This window comes from Schistocerca nitens, chromosome 5 (assembly GCF_023898315.1).
Source record: "Schistocerca nitens isolate TAMUIC-IGC-003100 chromosome 5, iqSchNite1.1, whole genome shotgun sequence".
Taxonomy (NCBI): Eukaryota; Metazoa; Arthropoda; class Insecta; order Orthoptera; family Acrididae; genus Schistocerca; species Schistocerca nitens.
The window spans coordinates 571,645,486-571,661,923 of record NC_064618.1 but is presented as its reverse complement, the minus strand read 5'-3'; the positions used below and the strand labels follow the sequence as shown (position 1 = coordinate 571,661,923).

The 16,438-nt window shown below is 46.8% G+C and overlaps 2 protein-coding genes across 2 annotated transcripts in view; both read right to left on the bottom strand.

The window, feature by feature from the left end:
• The window catches only part of LOC126260586 (UDP-glycosyltransferase UGT5-like), a 128,163-nt gene extending 122,029 nt beyond the window's left edge, over window positions 1-6,134 (bottom strand). Inside the window, exon 1 of the mRNA XM_049957922.1 lies at window positions 6,120-6,134. Coding sequence (XP_049813879.1) covers window positions 6,120-6,134 — 15 coding nt within the window. The remainder of the gene's footprint in view (window positions 1-6,119) is intronic.
• Window positions 6,135-14,806: 8,672 nt separating this feature from the next.
• LOC126259754 (UDP-glycosyltransferase UGT5-like) overlaps window positions 14,807-16,438 on the bottom strand; it is a 116,807-nt gene continuing 115,175 nt past the window's right edge. The window contains exon 5 of the mRNA XM_049956745.1: window positions 14,807-16,177. Within this exon, the coding sequence (XP_049812702.1) occupies window positions 15,874-16,177 (304 nt within the window). The 3' untranslated portion in view covers window positions 14,807-15,873. The remainder of the gene's footprint in view (window positions 16,178-16,438) is intronic.

Here is a 16,438-nt window from a genome sequence, read left to right as displayed (position 1 = left end):
CTGCGGTCCGGTCCCAGGTCGACGGGCACGTGCACCTTCCGCCGACCACTGGCGACAACATCGATGTACTGTGGAGACCTCACGCCCCACGTGTTGAGCAATTCGGCGGTACGTCCACCCGGCCTCCCGCATGCCCACTATACGCCCTCGCTCAAAGTCCGTCAACTGCACATACGGTTCACGTCCACGCTGTCGCGGCATGCTACCAGTGTTAAAGACTGCGATGGAGCTCCGTAAGCCACGGCAAACTGGCTGACACTGACGGCGGCGGTGCACAAATGCTGCGCAGCTAGCGCCATTCGACGGCCAACACCGCGGTTCCTGGTGTGTCCGCTGTGCCGTGCGTGTGATCATTGCTTGTACAGCCCTCTCGCAGTGTCCGGAGCAAGTATGGTGGGTCTGACACACCGGTGTCAATGTGTTCTTTTTTCCATTGTCAGGAGTGTATTTCAATTTAATATATTTCAATTAATATATTTCAATTTAATATATTTCAACTTTGAGTCTAGGGGTACGCAGTTGAGGGCCACCACCCTCACATCCTTTCATCATTTTGTCATTTTATTTGACAGCCCACAGTTGGAGGCTCGTCCAGGATTTGTGCCCTGCAAAGTGGTAAGTCCTTTGCTCTCTGTAATCTAGTGCTAAGGGAAGTGTAAAAACCTTTGCAAACCCAGTAGAGATTTCTGTAGAGTGAAACTCTCAGAAAACACAGTGAGAGATCGTTTTTTCTCAGCAACTAGGTTTCTGGAAATTGTGAAATTACGCAGTAATTTTCATAAATAACACATGGTATCGATAGAGGTCCTAATCTATCACGTTAAAGGCAATTTGTGTGGGGGCTCAGAGTCTAAATAAGTTGAGTGCAGGGAACAGTAGCGGTTAGCGCGTTTAATGTACGGCGGTATCCGAGACGGTTGGAACACGCGGTAACCGGCAGCAGCCACAACTACATCAGGCAATTTCGCCTTTGGTGGACGCAGATCAACAATACGACGGCAGCAACTTCAAGTACTCCAGGGCGGTCTTCAATGTCAACTTCCACTACAACCGACGGCTTCACCATTGCAGAGGGAACCATTTCAGATCAGATAAGTGCATGCGCAAATAGTGAGAATGTGTGACTGCAGTTCAAGCTCCACTTATAGATCTCGCGAATGTAAAACAGTCACCTAGTATGTGTAATTCTGAAAACTTAAGTGAGCCAGTTAGTCCGAAATCAGAGCGCGAAAGTATAACTAGTAGGAATTCAGGCAAGGAGAATGAATGTGGGGGAAATATGTCTCAGCTAATGTAAATGATCCAGGGAAGGGCAAGTAATATCAGTGCAGTTCGAACAGATATGGGTACATTGCGAACAGGTATGGGCACCTTGAAAACAGTTACTCATACAATTACGGCTGATATTGGTACAATGCGAACTGAAATAGGTTCCGCTGTGAAAGAGGAAGTTGAAAACAATATGGGTAACCTCAAAAAAGCCTTGATAAAGCAACTGATGATAAAATGTGTCCGAGTGGATACGGGGAAAATTACAGACGAAGTTGTAATAGTAAAATCTAAAATCGAATCAGTGGAAAAAGATATCGGGGAAAAAATGTATAAGATACAGACGGAACTTGGGCGCAAGGTAAGCGACTGTATAAAAGGGCAAAATTCTCATAAAAACGATGTAAATTTCACTCTTAGTGACGTTGCCAATCGTGTAGGTGAGGGGGGGGGGGGGGGGAGGAGGAGGGAGGTATTTAAAAAACAAATGCAACAGATAAAAAGTGATTTAAATTCGTTAGCCTCCCAGCAGGCGAAGGTGGTTATAAATATCCCTTGGGCAAATACCGGATCTGTGAAATGATACACAGATGACAGGAGATACAACCCAGTAAGTTTCTTGGCTGCGTGTAGGGACGGTTTTGTTCACGGCATGTTGGACGAAGCCAAAATAAAATACGTTAAACGGCATTTGTAGGGAGACCCACATTCTTGGGCAAATGTTAGATGTAGTTTGTGTAAATTGTACAAAGAGTTCGAAAAGTGGTTTGTCAATAAATTTTGGAGCAAGGCAAAACAGACGCGGATCCAAAATGAATTCTTAAACGGGCCAAGTTACAGGTACGGTAATAGGACGATAAGAGATTTTTGCAAGCGTGAACTTTGCAAGCGTATGCATGTGAAAAATCCGTTGGGGGTTTTAACGAAAATCACCACATTAAAAAGGCGATTACCAGAAAATTTGCAGTGGGATCTTGTCCATAGTCCATGTGATTCCGTGGACGAATTTCTACAATCTTTAGAAAAATTAGAGAAGGCTTTGAAGTTCAGACCTCAGAGCAAACCGGGTGGTAGTTATCAAAATGGGATCCAAATAATCACTATCAAAATAATAATCGTGAGAGAAATCAAAGGAATCCTCAGTGAGATAGTAGCTGGAATGAATAGAATGGTCTGAGAACAAACAGGAGTGAAAATTTCCGTGAACGAGATCCAAGTAAAGAACGCAGATCTGACGGGGAAATCGCGCGAAGTGCAATCCCGTAACAAACGGTCGGGAAACTGAGGTTCGCCACATCTCAGGCCCGGGGATGGCGATCTGAACACGCAATGAAAAGGACCGGAGTTAACGGTAATGATAGAAATGATAGGTTTGGAGAAAGGCAACAAATATGTAATATGGAGTATGTTAAAGAGAAAGGCTATATAGGTGGCTCTTTCAAGAAAAGCAGGCGCGAACGGCGGATGCATAGATTTTTGAGAGATTTAAGTAATGGGAATAAATTTGCGGGTAATGATGTAAGTAATGAATGAGTATATGAATGGTGATGAATGGAAGGATTCAGTGGTTCAAAAAGACGTTAAAAAGGAGATGAATTTTGTGAAAGCAAATTGTGTGGAGAGTTCTGGAGAGGTATTAGCAAACAGTAGCAACTGCAGGAAATGGTTCAAATGGCTCTGAGTACTATGGGACTTAACGTCTAAGGTCATCAGTCCCCTAGAACTTATAACTAATTAAACCTAGCTAACCTAAGGACATCACACACATCCATGCCCAAGGCAGGATGCCAACCTGCGCCCGGAGCGGTCGCGCGGTTCCAGACTGTAGCGCCTAGAACCGCTCGACCACCCTGGCTGGCGACTGCAGTAAGGAAGATGATGTAGTAGAAAGTATTTGTGAGTCGGCGGAAAGTGTCTATGTTAGTGAAGGCGGCGTAGCTTTTGTCTCTCCAACTGCAAATGAGGATGATTGTGTTTCGGCGGAAAGCGTCGATGTTACTAAGGGAGGCTTAGCGTTGGCGCCGCCAGCAGTTGAAGTTAAAAATGTATCGGAGGTAGATCATTTCTGTTTAAAGGAACAGAGTAATGGTAATTTATGTAATGATGTAAAAGCTACTGGTATTGATACTTCGGAGGAATGAATTTACGCTTTTCTAGTCACAAATGAAGGCGAAACGAAACTTATTGAAGAATGTGTGGATTTAAAACGTTTGTCAGAGTGTGAATGTGAGAATGTATGTAAAGTATAATCGGGAGATAATCGGGATGAAAAGTGTAGAAGCGTGTGCGCGCGTGTGCGCGCGTGTGCGCGCGTGTGCGCGCGTGTGCGCGCGTGTGCGCGCGTGTGCGCGCGTGTGCGCGCGTGTGCGCGCGTGTGCGCGCGTGTGCGCGCGTGTGCGCGCGTGTGCGCGCGTGTGCGCGCGTGTGCGCGCGTGTGCGCGCGTGTGCGCGCGTGTGCGCGCGTGTGTGCGCGCGTGTGCGCGTGTGTGCGCGCGTGTGCGCGTGTGCGCGCGTGCGCGCGTGTGCGCGTGTGCGCGTGTGCGCGTGTGCGCGTGTGCGCGTGTGCGCGTGTGCGCGTGTGCGCGTGTGCGCGTGTGCGCGTGTGCGCGTGTGCGCGTGTGCGCGTGTGCGCGTGTGCGCGTGTGCGTGTGTGCGTGCACTGATTTTTGCCCGATCACAGCGGAATGTAGCAAGTATGGAAGTCCCAAAATTGTATGGCAAGGTAGCAGCAATTTGTGTAATGTAGCGGTGGAGGATAAAATTATGTACGATTTATGTAAAGTTAATTTGTCGACGGAGGAAAGTAAGGTTTCTGAGGTGAATTTATGTAGTGATTTGAATGGTGTATCAGCAGATAAGGTTGCTGAGATGAATATTTATGGTGATGATGGCTTAGGCATCGATGTATTATTTCGGGAAGATGAAGTGTTTAACAGTGAACTGATGTGTAATTTTGTTGAAGCTGCAAGTGTCGATATTTTTGAGGGGAAAAAACAGTAAAGTTGTGCATGCTGTGGGTAGTGAATCGGCAAAAGGTGTAGAAGGACTAACAGAAAATTTAGAGGGACCGAAGTAAATAGTGTGGATGGCGATTGTTTGTGTAATGAAGTTCGTACGGATTGTTTTATGAAGGAGGAGTGTGATTTTAGTGAGACTGACTGGCGTTGGTATGGTAGAACGTTACGGTCGTTACTGCATCATATATGGAAACTAGAGTAGTTTAAAATTGCTGGAGGTTTCGAAAAGGGAGGGAATGCATTTGAGGTGAAGGAAATATTTTATGAATTATTTAGGGATGGACCTGAGATCGAGGGATGGATAGAACAGCATGTATGTAGGCTAGAATTGGAAGAGAAGGGACGAGATGCAGAAAATGATTTCTTAAGGGATAAATATTTAGAACGAAAGGAAATGGCAAATGTACAGCCAATTATGAAAATTAAAGTTGGCAAAGAAATGGTAGATGTACTTCTAGATTCAGGTAGTAATGTGTCAGCGGTGTTGGAAAGTTTTATTAACATGATCAAAAATAGGAAACTAGTAATCTTCCCAGTCACTGGCGTTCAGATTAAAACGTCAGTTGGTGGTATGAGTAACCCAATAAGACAACAAATACTTTTATCATTTAAATGTGGAGAAAATAAATTCGAGATAGAATGTTTTGTAGTGAGTGGTCTAGTAAAGGAGGTAATTTTAGGAACTGACTTCCTGTGCAAATACAATATTTCGCTTAATTGTGTAGGGAAATGCCTAGAATTTGAATTTCAGAATGAGAAAAGGCAGTTATTGTGGCACTGTACGCTGCAAAAGTGGGAAGTTTAGGCACTGAGGGTGCATGGAGGTACTGACCTCGTGAATTTAAGTAAAATATTTGATTTATTCTTTGTATAAGAGTGTGGCAAAGAATTTAATGGTCAATTTGAAGGGTACTAAAATTGTACGTTCACGCATTTTTTTGGTGCGTAGATGTAGGAACGATTGCTCAAAGTCAATTAAATAGAACTTGTGGGAATTTGAGCTTACTATGATTCAGTCATTTGTCTTGTGACTTTGTTCCTACAGTATCGTTTTCCACTGGAGGGAATCTAGCGATGATCCTGGTTGGTTTTGGGAAATGGCTTGTTGATGGGTTTCTACTTTTGGTTTTCGTTGTAGACAAATTTGTCACGATAAATAGTGGAGCTCGTAATTCAGAGGCAGACACGATTTCTGCGAGGCACTTGGTCAGAAGACTGATGTGAGTTTATCAACACTGTGCCAAAATCCGTGCGAGCGAGTGTAGTGCGACGGAAAAATTAGTGCAAGGAGGCGCCTTAGCACTGAGTGAGTGGCACAAGAAATGCTGACAAAATCGTACCTAAGTAAAAGTGCATTTAAAAAGTTATTTCTTGTCCAAAAAATTGTTTATGCATAACAGAAATGGAGGCATTTATTTAAGATGCCGTTTCATTCATAATTTGTGTTAGTTTATTTCTAAATTCATGCTGCTCCCACACCACTACAAAAATCTCGTAAACACTATTAGCCTGTCGTTTTAATCACTTTATTCTGTTCTTTGAAATTTTTTTCATATGTACTTATATGAACTGTAGGGTGCTACTTCTGAACATTCTGGCAAGCCAGAATGTTAATAACTGGAGGCGTGTGGGGTAAAGGGCGAGTTGTGGTGCCCTGAAAATATTCTAAGTTCGGAGTTAGCATGGCCACGCTGGAGCCTCTCGGCGGGTCGCGGCCCAGCAGCAACCATGTGGTGCCAAACGTTGGCTTAGCAGGAGAGGCAGCCCCAGCGTGTGGTCCAGCGGTGTGGCTGGGAATTCCATGATGACGTTGTGTCGATGAAGGAGACATACCGGAGTGACAAACATGGCGGACTTCGCGAAACATCAATGGCAGACATTTCACAGTTCATATAGAAGTTAATAGTAGCCACATGAATCATGATATCTCACAAACAAACATGTACATTACCGTTATTTGCATGACGATTCTGATGGTGTAATCAGATTTTCAATATCTTTATTAGTTTAAAGTTTAGTAGGTGATGGTAAATTACACAAGTAACACCCACCAACGAATTTCCAAAATCTAAAAAGATTCCATAGATCGATGTGTCTTTAGAAAGCTATTAGTGTTAACCTAAATTGGTATGAAATACAGGCATGTAACTAATAGTACGCGGGTTATTGGGGGTCAAAGTGGCTGATTACTATCGATCGCGTCGGGCCATAAGTACTTCGCAGTTACACGAAAAAAACGTTAGCAGCATGCTTATAAATATATTTATTCGTCTATGTCTTTGTTTATATTCGATACATACTATTCATGAAGAAATTGGTTAAATATTTACTGTGTTTTAGAAATCACAGGGACATTAGGCTACTGGCTACCTTCTGTCCTATTCCTTTGATGTATGTTTAATTTGTTTATGTATTTAATAGTGTGTGTTAGAGCGTGTTTATGGTCCAGCCGTAGGAATATTGAATTAATTTCAAGTTATTTAAATGTAAATCCAGTACTTCGAATGTGTTTCATTATGTTTGTGAATGTGCGTTATCTTGTAGACGTGGTGGGAGCACTCTAGCCAATCACAGCTCTCTTGAATGGGGAGACTGGACGGAAGTGGGAGAAGAGTACGGCACAGGACACGAAGAGTCTGGGATGGTGCAGCATGACGGACAGTGGAGCAGTTAGCGTGTGCTCGCGGAGGATAGAAAAATTTCGGAGACTCAGCAGTATTTGGCCTGTAATGCGGCAACTACGTATCCCACCCCATAGATAACGAAACCAGCCAAAACTTTTAATATTACAACTCTGAGTCGGAGCGTACGTAGGTGATGACCACCACACCATCATAATTTCTCATTTCTTAAAGGAAAGCCCGCAAACTTATTCGCAAGAACTTTCACTTGCACTTTGTAAATGAATTCTGCTGTTCTAGTTATGAAATGCAATCTTTACATGTTAAGAATTTATAATCACTGACGCCCTGTCACGCCACACCACAAGTACGTTGAATAAATTAAGTAACAGTTAAAGAAGTAGAACCATTTGGTAATTACTATTTTGCGAAATCATTTCTTAAGCCTAAGGCACTGAACATCGTGTGTCCTACGCACAGGTCCTGGTGAGTAGGCAGAGCGCATATGTTCCAGATTTATAGGGTTTCCGTGAAATCGCGGGTAGACTGTAGGTGCAGAGTGTAGGGCTCAGCGATAGTTTATCTGAACGTTATTGGCGCTATCCATCATGGGAGGATCAGGGCGCTTTCAGGAACTGCCTCATATCCAGTCTCTGTGCTTAGGATGGGGAACCACGACTCCTCATGCCACGTCAGGCATTTAAGTTCCTCGCTACTCTTAATTCCCCCTCATTCTCCTGCATACGTTTTCATTTATTGCTTTATGACATTGTAATAGCGTCAGAACTGTGCAGCTGTTTTCACGGATGGGTCCAAACAGTGGGACTCCGTTGGCTGCTGCTTTCCCTGTCTTGTCCTGAAGTTGCGTTTGTCTTACGCGTTTACTGTACTCCACGCGGAATTTTACACGATCTTGTGAGCACTGGAACAGATGAGGTGTTATGGGTGTTAAATTATTTGTCTGTTCCGATTCCGTGAGTGCTCTTCACTCTTTACGACGCTTGTACTCAGCAGATGAAGTCCAGAACATCAAGGATGCTCCCTTCAGCTACAAAGGCTGGGGAAGGCAGTGTCTCTCTGCTGGGTGCCAGGGTATAAGGGCATTGCGGGGAATGAAAGCGCAGATTATGCAGCCAAGGAGGGGTTCAGAGACCCTCATTTCGTTCAGTGTTTTTTTTTTTTTTGTGGCGTTTTAGGGTACTCAACTACTAAGGTCATTAGCGCCCAGTCACAAATGTAAGTGCACATATAATCTGGTAAAACTCAAGGGTGGGGGGACACCAGAAAGTTCTTACAAAGATGCAGATAAAATAAAGGAGTTAGGTATCTTTGGACAAGTCCGTCAAAGTAATAAAACTAAGAACACGAGCAGCTGCTCGAGCGTCATCAGCTAAAACTTCCTGTAAAGTAGATGACAGACAGGACAACACGAGATTGATTAAAACGGGAACACGACAATAAAACATGGCGCACTGTCAATGCAGGACCACAAGGGCACTGCAGGGCGGGGTCACCGGATAGCTGGTAGCGATGGCTAAACCGACAAAGCCCAATCCGCAACCTGGCCAAAAGGACCTCCTCTCGCCGAGATGGTCGGGAGGAGGTTGTCCAAGCTGTTGGGAACGGTTTTATGGCCCGAAGCTTGCATTCTTGAAGCGACGATCAAGTATCTCGCCATAATGACACAAGCCTCTTACAAACAACCCCATTAATGTCAGGCGATGGGACACAAAGGGAGGCTGGCCGAGGCAGAAGGACTGCTGCCATGGCCGCAGCATCAGCAGCCTCATTCCCAGGCACTCCTACATGGCCTGGAACCCAAATAAAGCTAACAGGAGAGCCATCATCAGCAAAAGAATGGAGGGATTGCTGGATCCGTTGCAACAAGGTGGACTGGATATGGAGCTCCAAGGCTCTGAAGAGCACTGAGTGAATCAGAGCAGAGTACATACGATGAATGGCGGTGGCGGCGGGCATACTGAACGGCCTGATGGAGAGCAAAAAGCTCGGCCGTAAAGCTGGAACATTGGTCGAGGAGCCTGTATTTAAAGGTGACGCTCCCGACGACAAAGGCACAGCCGTCACCATCGTCAGTTTTGGAGCCATCAGTGTAAATAAAAGTGTTACTGGCGAGTCGCGCACGAAGTTAGACAAATCGTGAGCAATACACTGCATCCGGAGTACCCTCCTTCGGGAGCGAGCTGAGGTCAAGATGAATGTGAACCGGAGCCTGGAGCCAAGGTGGTGTCGGGCGCTCACCCTCTCTGAAGGTGGTAGGGAGGCGACGAAAGCGACTCCAGGGGGCAGCAGGACAGACACATACAACCCATACTGACGGTCGAGAGAATCGTCGAAGGAGGACTGATAAGAGGGATGGTCGGGCATTGACAACAGCCGGCAGGCATACCGACAAAGCGGTACGTAGCGCCGGTCGATCAATGGTAATTCGGCGGCTTCAGCATAAAGACTCTCGACAGGACTAGTATAGAATGCTCCGGTCGCAAGACGTAACCCCCGATGATGGATGGAGTTGAGACGGCGAGGCTCCCATAATACAGCTTTGATCGGACTATGTACCGATATAAGTGAAGCAGGACAGGGCGATCCGCTCCCCAAGATGAACCACTAAGAACACGGAGGACATTTAGGGAACGTGTACAACGGGCAGAGACATGCGGAGACCAACAAAGTTTCCTCTCCAGTGTGAGCACTAAAAGCTTCGTTGTCTCTACAAATGGGAGAACAACGGGACCAAGATGTAAGGATGGTGGAAGGAATGCTTTATATCGCCAAAAGTTTATGCAAACCGTCTTCTCTTCAGAGAACCGGAAGCCATTAGCCACACTCCATAAGTATAGGCTGTCAAGACAACGCTGAAGGCAGCACTCCAGGAGGCAAGTTCTCTGGGCACTGCAGTAGATCGAAGTCATCGACGAAAAGAGAGCCTGAGACGTTAGGTGGAATGCAATCCATAATTGGATTGATCGCTATGCCAAAAAGGGCTACGCTCAAAACGGAGCCCTGAGGCACTCCGTTCTCCTGGAGGAAGACATCGGACAATACGGAACCCACGCGTACCCTAAACATTCGATCTGTTAAAAAGGAATCAATAAAAAGGGGCAGGCGACCACGTAGGGCCCACCTGTGCATAGTGCGGAGGATACCTCCTCTCCAACAGGTATCTTAAGCCTTCTCCAAATCGAAGAACACAGCTACCATTTGGCGCTTTCGCAAAAAAGTTGTTCATGATGAATGTCGACAAGGTCACAAGATGGTCAACAGCGTCGACGAAAGCCACATTGAACATTGGTAAGTAACTGTCGAGATACAAGAATCCAAATCAACTGAGTGTTAACCATGCGCTCCATCACCTTACATGCACAGCTTGTAAGAGAAATGGGGCGGTAACTAGAAGGAAGGTGTCTATTCTTCCCGTGTTTGGGTATGGGAACAACGACGGCCTCACGCCAACACATGGGGAACTGACCTTCGGTCCATACGCGATTGTAGGTACAAAGAAGAAAGCATTTGCCTGCTGGAGAAAGGCGTGTCAGCATCTGAACGTGAATGGCATCTGGTCCCGGAGCAGAGGACCGGTGCAGTGGACCGGTGCAGTGCAAGTGCACGTTCGAGTTCCTGCATGGTAAAGGGGGCATTATAATCTTCCAGATTCAGCGAGTGGAAAGAAGGTCGCCGAGCCTCTTCTGCCTGTTTTCTGGGAAGGAAGGCAGGGTGGTAATGGGCGGAGCTTGAAATCTCCGCGAAAAAGCGGCCGAAGGCGTTGGAGACATCCGCAGGTTCCACAAGTACCTCATTACCTCAAGTCAGGCCAGGTATCGAGGAGTGGGCCTTAATGCCCGACAGCCAGCGCAGGCCACCCCAGACGACAGAAGAGGGAGTAAAACTGTTAAAGGAGCTTGTGAAAGAGGCCCAACAAGCGTTTTTGCTGTCTTTGATGACTACGACATTGCGCTCGGAGTCGTTTGTAATCAGTACAATTCGCCAGCGTAGGATGGCGGCGAAAGATGCGTAAAGCACGTCGTCGAGCACGGATAGCGTCTCTGCAATCCTCATTCCACCAGGGGACTCAAACGCGACGTGAAGAGGTAGCACGAGGAATGGAACGTTCGGCAGCATTGATGATAACAGCCGTGAGGTATTCGACCTGACTGTCACAACTGAGAAAATCGTGGTCTGGAAAGGTCGCCAGGGAGGAGTAAAGTCCCCACTCAGCTTTCGGTATGTTCCAGCTCGAAGGACGTGGGGATGGGGTGTGGTGTAGGAGACGAACGACACAGGGGAAGTGGTCGCTCGAATAGGTGTCAGAAAGGACATACCACTCGAACCGACAGGCAAGAGTGCTAGAACAGATCGAGAGGTTCTAGTGGGAGTAGGTATGAGTAGAGTCCGAGAGGAAAGTCGGGGCGCCAGTATTGAGGCATACAAGATTGAGATGGTTGAAAAAATCCACAAAGAGGGAGCCTCTCTGACAGGATGCAGGAGAACTCCAAAGGGGATGATGGGCATTGAAGTCGCCAAACAATAAAAACCACGGAGGAAGCTAAGCCATCAGGTGCATCATGTCAGCCCAACTAACTGCAGATGACGATGGAGTGTAGACAGCACAAACAGAAAAAGTAAAGGCAGAAAGAGTAATACAGGCAGCTATTGCTTGAAGTGGGGTGCTCAATGGGATGGGATGGTAATAGACATCGTCCCAAATGAGCAACATGAGCCCACCATTAGCTGGAATACCGTCCACAGGGGTTATGTCTAGTTGCTCGGAGGTATAGTGGGTAAAAGCAATATGGTCAATTGGGCGTAACTTCGTTTCCTGGAGACCAATGACGAGCGGACAGTGCAGGCAGATGAGCAGCTGTATTTCCTCCCGATTAGTTCGAATACCTCTTATGTTCCAATGTAACAGAGCCATCGCGAATCAGAGAAAGGGGGAATGAGACGGGTGAAGAGCTGGTCACCTCGACAGCTGCGGAGGGTCAGGTTTCGAGGGAACATTGCGACAACCATTGGGAGACGGATGCTGTTCCATCGAGTCGTCGCCAGCTGCAGCCACATTTCTGGGTTGCGCAGGAGGGGCAGCATCGTCCGCTGACTGGCCAGCTGAGCGCCTGGCAGCAGAGCATCCCGGCGAAACTGAGGACGGCCGGGAGTAGCGACCGTCGGATGGAGCATCAGACGAAACGCGCCAGGGTGGAGAGGGGGATAAAGACTACTTCTTTGAGGCCTTCTTGGAAGACCTATGAGTCACAGGGATGGTGGGCTGTGGGGGCTGGACCCGAAAAAAGTCCTCACGCTCAGGGTCCTTTTTTGAACGCCGGACCTCTGAGGCCGGGGTCCGTAACGTTTCCCCGATGGACGCCTGAGAAGAGGATCGCTTCTCAGGCGGCGGCGGCGGCGGCGGCGGCGGCGGCGGCGGCGGAGGAGGAGTGGCCCCTGGGGCAGAGGGGGCAGGGGACATGAGGGAGGAGGATTTGGAAGGGAGGGATTTGGGAGGTGGAGGCATAGACCCCGGATGGGGTGAGGAGGTGGAGGGGGGACAGGATAGGGGTGAGGATTCTGCGGAAGGAGTGGACACAACCCAAGGAAATGACGTTGTCAACATCACGGGATGGAGGCAGTCATATTTCTTCCTGGCCTCAGAAGAAGCCAGACGGTCCAAGGTTTTCAATTCTTGTATCTTCTCCTCCAGACATGCAGGGCAGTCTAAAGATCTAGGCGAGTGGAGGCCAGGACAATTGACACACCGAGGTGGTGGGGTGCATGTATGTCCCTCACGAATAGTACATCCACAACCGCCTTACAGTGGCTCAGATTCACACCGTGACGACATGTGCCCTAAGGGCAAACATCGAAAGCATCGCATAGGAGGCGGGACTTAAGGTCGCACGTACCGGTAGCACATCACCTTTACCTTCTCTGGGAAAACATCTCCATCGAAGGCAAGGATAAAGGACCAAGTGTCGACGCGACGATCTTTGTGGCCGCGCTGGACTCACCAGACGAAATGCACGCCATAGCGCTCCAGGTTGGCCCTGAGCTCATCAGATTGCAGCAGGAGGTCCTGATGGAAAATAATCCCCTGCACCCTATTGAGCTCCAGATGTGGGACAATGGACACTGGAATGTCCCCTAGTCGGTCGCACGCCTGGAGCGCCGCCGACTGTGTGGCGGAGGCCGTCTTTATAAGAACGGACCCCGAACGCATTTTACTAAGAGCCTCGATTACTCTGAAGATATCCTCGATATGCTGTACAAAGAACATTGGCTTGGAGGTGGCGAACGTGCCCCCATCGGTCCGAGAACAGACTAAATAGCGGGGGAAGTATTTCCCCCAAGCCGGCTGGCCTGTCCTTCCTCCCAGGGAGTGGCCAAGGGGGGAAGGGCAGAAGTACCAGAACCAGAGACAGAGAGAGAGAGAGAGAGAGAGAGAGAGAGAGAGAGAGAGAGAGAGAACCAGAACCTTTCCTCTTAGAAGACGCGGCTGCAGAGCGACCTGATGCATGTTGACGTTTCATCTGCGAAATGTCCGCCCTGATACCACCCACTCCGACCAGGGGCTCTCCCCACGGGAGCCACCCAGCCTCAGCGAGGGTCACCTGCCAGGATGACCGTTGCCGGGAGTCCTGATGCCCCTTGGGTGACGTGGGGAGGGTGCAGCTCAGGTATCGGCAGTACGATCCCTGTGTTGTCAGGGGGCTACAACCTAGACTAGAGGGTACATGATGACCCCACCAGAAAGGGCTGGCTACCGTGCTGGATTTCGGGTGCCATGGATAGTCCATCATGATCGTAGGTGCAGATGGGGACGCACTATGTGCGTAACTTGTGCAACCCATCAGGAGTTTCGGCCCAAAGTGATTAACAGTGGGTGCAGTTACGACGCTGTTACGATGATGAGTGGCAAAGTCATAGTGCACTGAGGACCGGTGATACACCACATAAGGTGTCCTTCCCCCAAAGGCTCATACTTCTGTAGAATTTTGAAAAATGGAAGTCAAACCCCCAATGGGGACCATCACATTGAAGGCCGAAATGGTTGAGACTCCTTTTAGTTGCCTCTTACGACAGGCAGGAATACCTCGGGCCTATTCTTACCCTCGACCCGCAGGGGGATTTCGTTCAGTGTGCCGTCCCCCCGCATGCTACCGCCTCGATACTGCGATGCAGAGTCGTGCGTCGATGGGACGAAGAGTGACTCATACGCGCAGCCCCATGAGACACGGCTTCTTGCTCCACCGAGAGGACCGACCAATGTATACCGCTTGTGGCTTACAAATCACTAGACGACACTTTGTATTAGGTCGCGTTTTACTTTCAGACCAGAGAGTAGTGGCAGGTTTACTGACAGATCGGCCCTCTATTTTAAGTGACGTTCAGACGAGTGTGGTGAGATTCTTCGAGTCTTAACATGTCCAGCATTTTTCCCAAAATTTTCGAGACACGTTCTTAATGGATTACCAGAGTGACGGGCTCACATGTTCTTTTGTAAGTGGTCAGCCAGTCACACTTCACTGTGCCATTATTTTAGCTTCTCTGTCTTTCTATTTTCGTTGCAATCCCAGGTACAGCACCAGTCACCCTTTCTCCGTTCTCTTAAGACTTATGAGATTGAATAATTGTGTGGGTCAACACGACTGATGTGGGAGTGAGAGTTATTTTGTAGTTTTACTCAGTGTATGATAACATTTCTAGCCACTTTATCAACATTCAGGCTGAGGACAGCAGTTAACAACAGGAAAATGGTTTGTTACATGATATTTAAATATTTTAATTTTATGATATCTGAATACACACAAAAATTAAAACATATTAACATTTCTAAGTTTATAATAAACTTTACATATTTATGGAAGTTAAAATATTTTTCTCTAACGCCTGACAGTTATAAATTAAATTTTAATTAACAGAAATGTAAAGACCGGAGTTGAGTAGTGAGCTCTGACCATAGGCTACATATAACTACATCTTTAGTACTCACAAAATTTGTTACTCTACTTTGACAACTCGTTACAACGTTTTTACAATGGGAGTGCAGTTGATGACACCAGAGAGAGAGTGGTTTCCAGAACAGGAAACACGAAGCATACAGTCTTTGAATACCAGGAGATAGCTGGATAAAACGCTTCCTCTTTAAACTTACACTCTGTACATGATCACAGGAGTGTAAAATAACCACATGAAAAGATCTCACCTTTCTAACAGCCACAGTTGAGAAATATTAGAAGGCTGAGAGCACCTGTGTTCCAGTAAGTCCCTTATAATGCAGTTATTCGCGATGTTCTAAGCCAACCCATAGGAAATTCCACAGTGATTGACAAAGTAGCTACTTTCCACCTCTGTTGCATTCTTAACGTTTCCATTTAGCTTTCAGATTCGTTTTGCCTTCACCATTGCTATTTGCTTGAGGAAAGGCGTTTTATTGTTCTCTTCACCTCACTGAAAGAAGCATATATAATGTGTATAGTGGCAATAATGGTAACAGTTGCACTATCAAGTGGAAGACATACGTGACTATAAGACGAACTAGTGGTGCATCAGACCCAAACGACAATTTCATTCATACATAAGTTTTAATGTGAGATGTCAACTTCTTTTTAATGTAACTAAGTCCTTCTGTACATTAATACTGGGCGCATCCATGGAATCTGTACACTTCAATATTTAATGTTATTTGGAAAGATGCCAATTTTCCCAAAATGGGCGAGACCAATTGAATGAAGTTATAGCTTTTCATTCTAAGAGTAATATCCAGTTATGTGCCTCAGTCGTTTCACTAATCCTGGCTTTTCAAAAATTTGAGGCAAATGTTATCTACTGAACTTCTCGAAACACTAATCGCAGGAGCTTTTAATGACCCAGCTGGTGATTTTGTCAACAACTTACTTTCAGTTTAGAAGTCGATATATTATAAGATGCACATTGTGTATTCGCAAGTAAGATAGGTACTACTGCTGTTTCTTTTGCAGTAACGTATCTTCCGATGACGCCCTTCTCAGAAATCCAGATATTCGTAAGACTAGCCTCAGAAGACCAACGCCCACACCTACAACCGCAGTGAGACCGACGAAGACGACGGCCAGAACATCCAGTAGCAGCAGTTGGTACCACTGCAGATCGACGGCAGCTGTGCGCAGGTGCCTGGCTCCCTTGTGCCGGATGACGTACTCTGACCAGTACACGACAGCTTCCCGGGGACTCATGGGCCTGTCCTTGTACACCTCTGACAGCTCCACAGCCCTCTGCTTGTACCTGTTAAAAGGAACATTTTCAGTGTGTTAGTTAAGCTTCGTTGCATACGTGTAGATATAACGACTGGATGATCTCTAATATAGGTTAACTGATACATTCATGAAAGAGGTGCTACGCTGTTACCATTCTGTACTGTTAAGATACAATCGAGTGCAGTACATTCGCACACATGTTATTGACTCCATGAATGTGACTCTCAGAACTCAGTGCATTGTAATAACAGCTGATGTCCCACAGAAATAAGAGCAACATAAGGTGTGG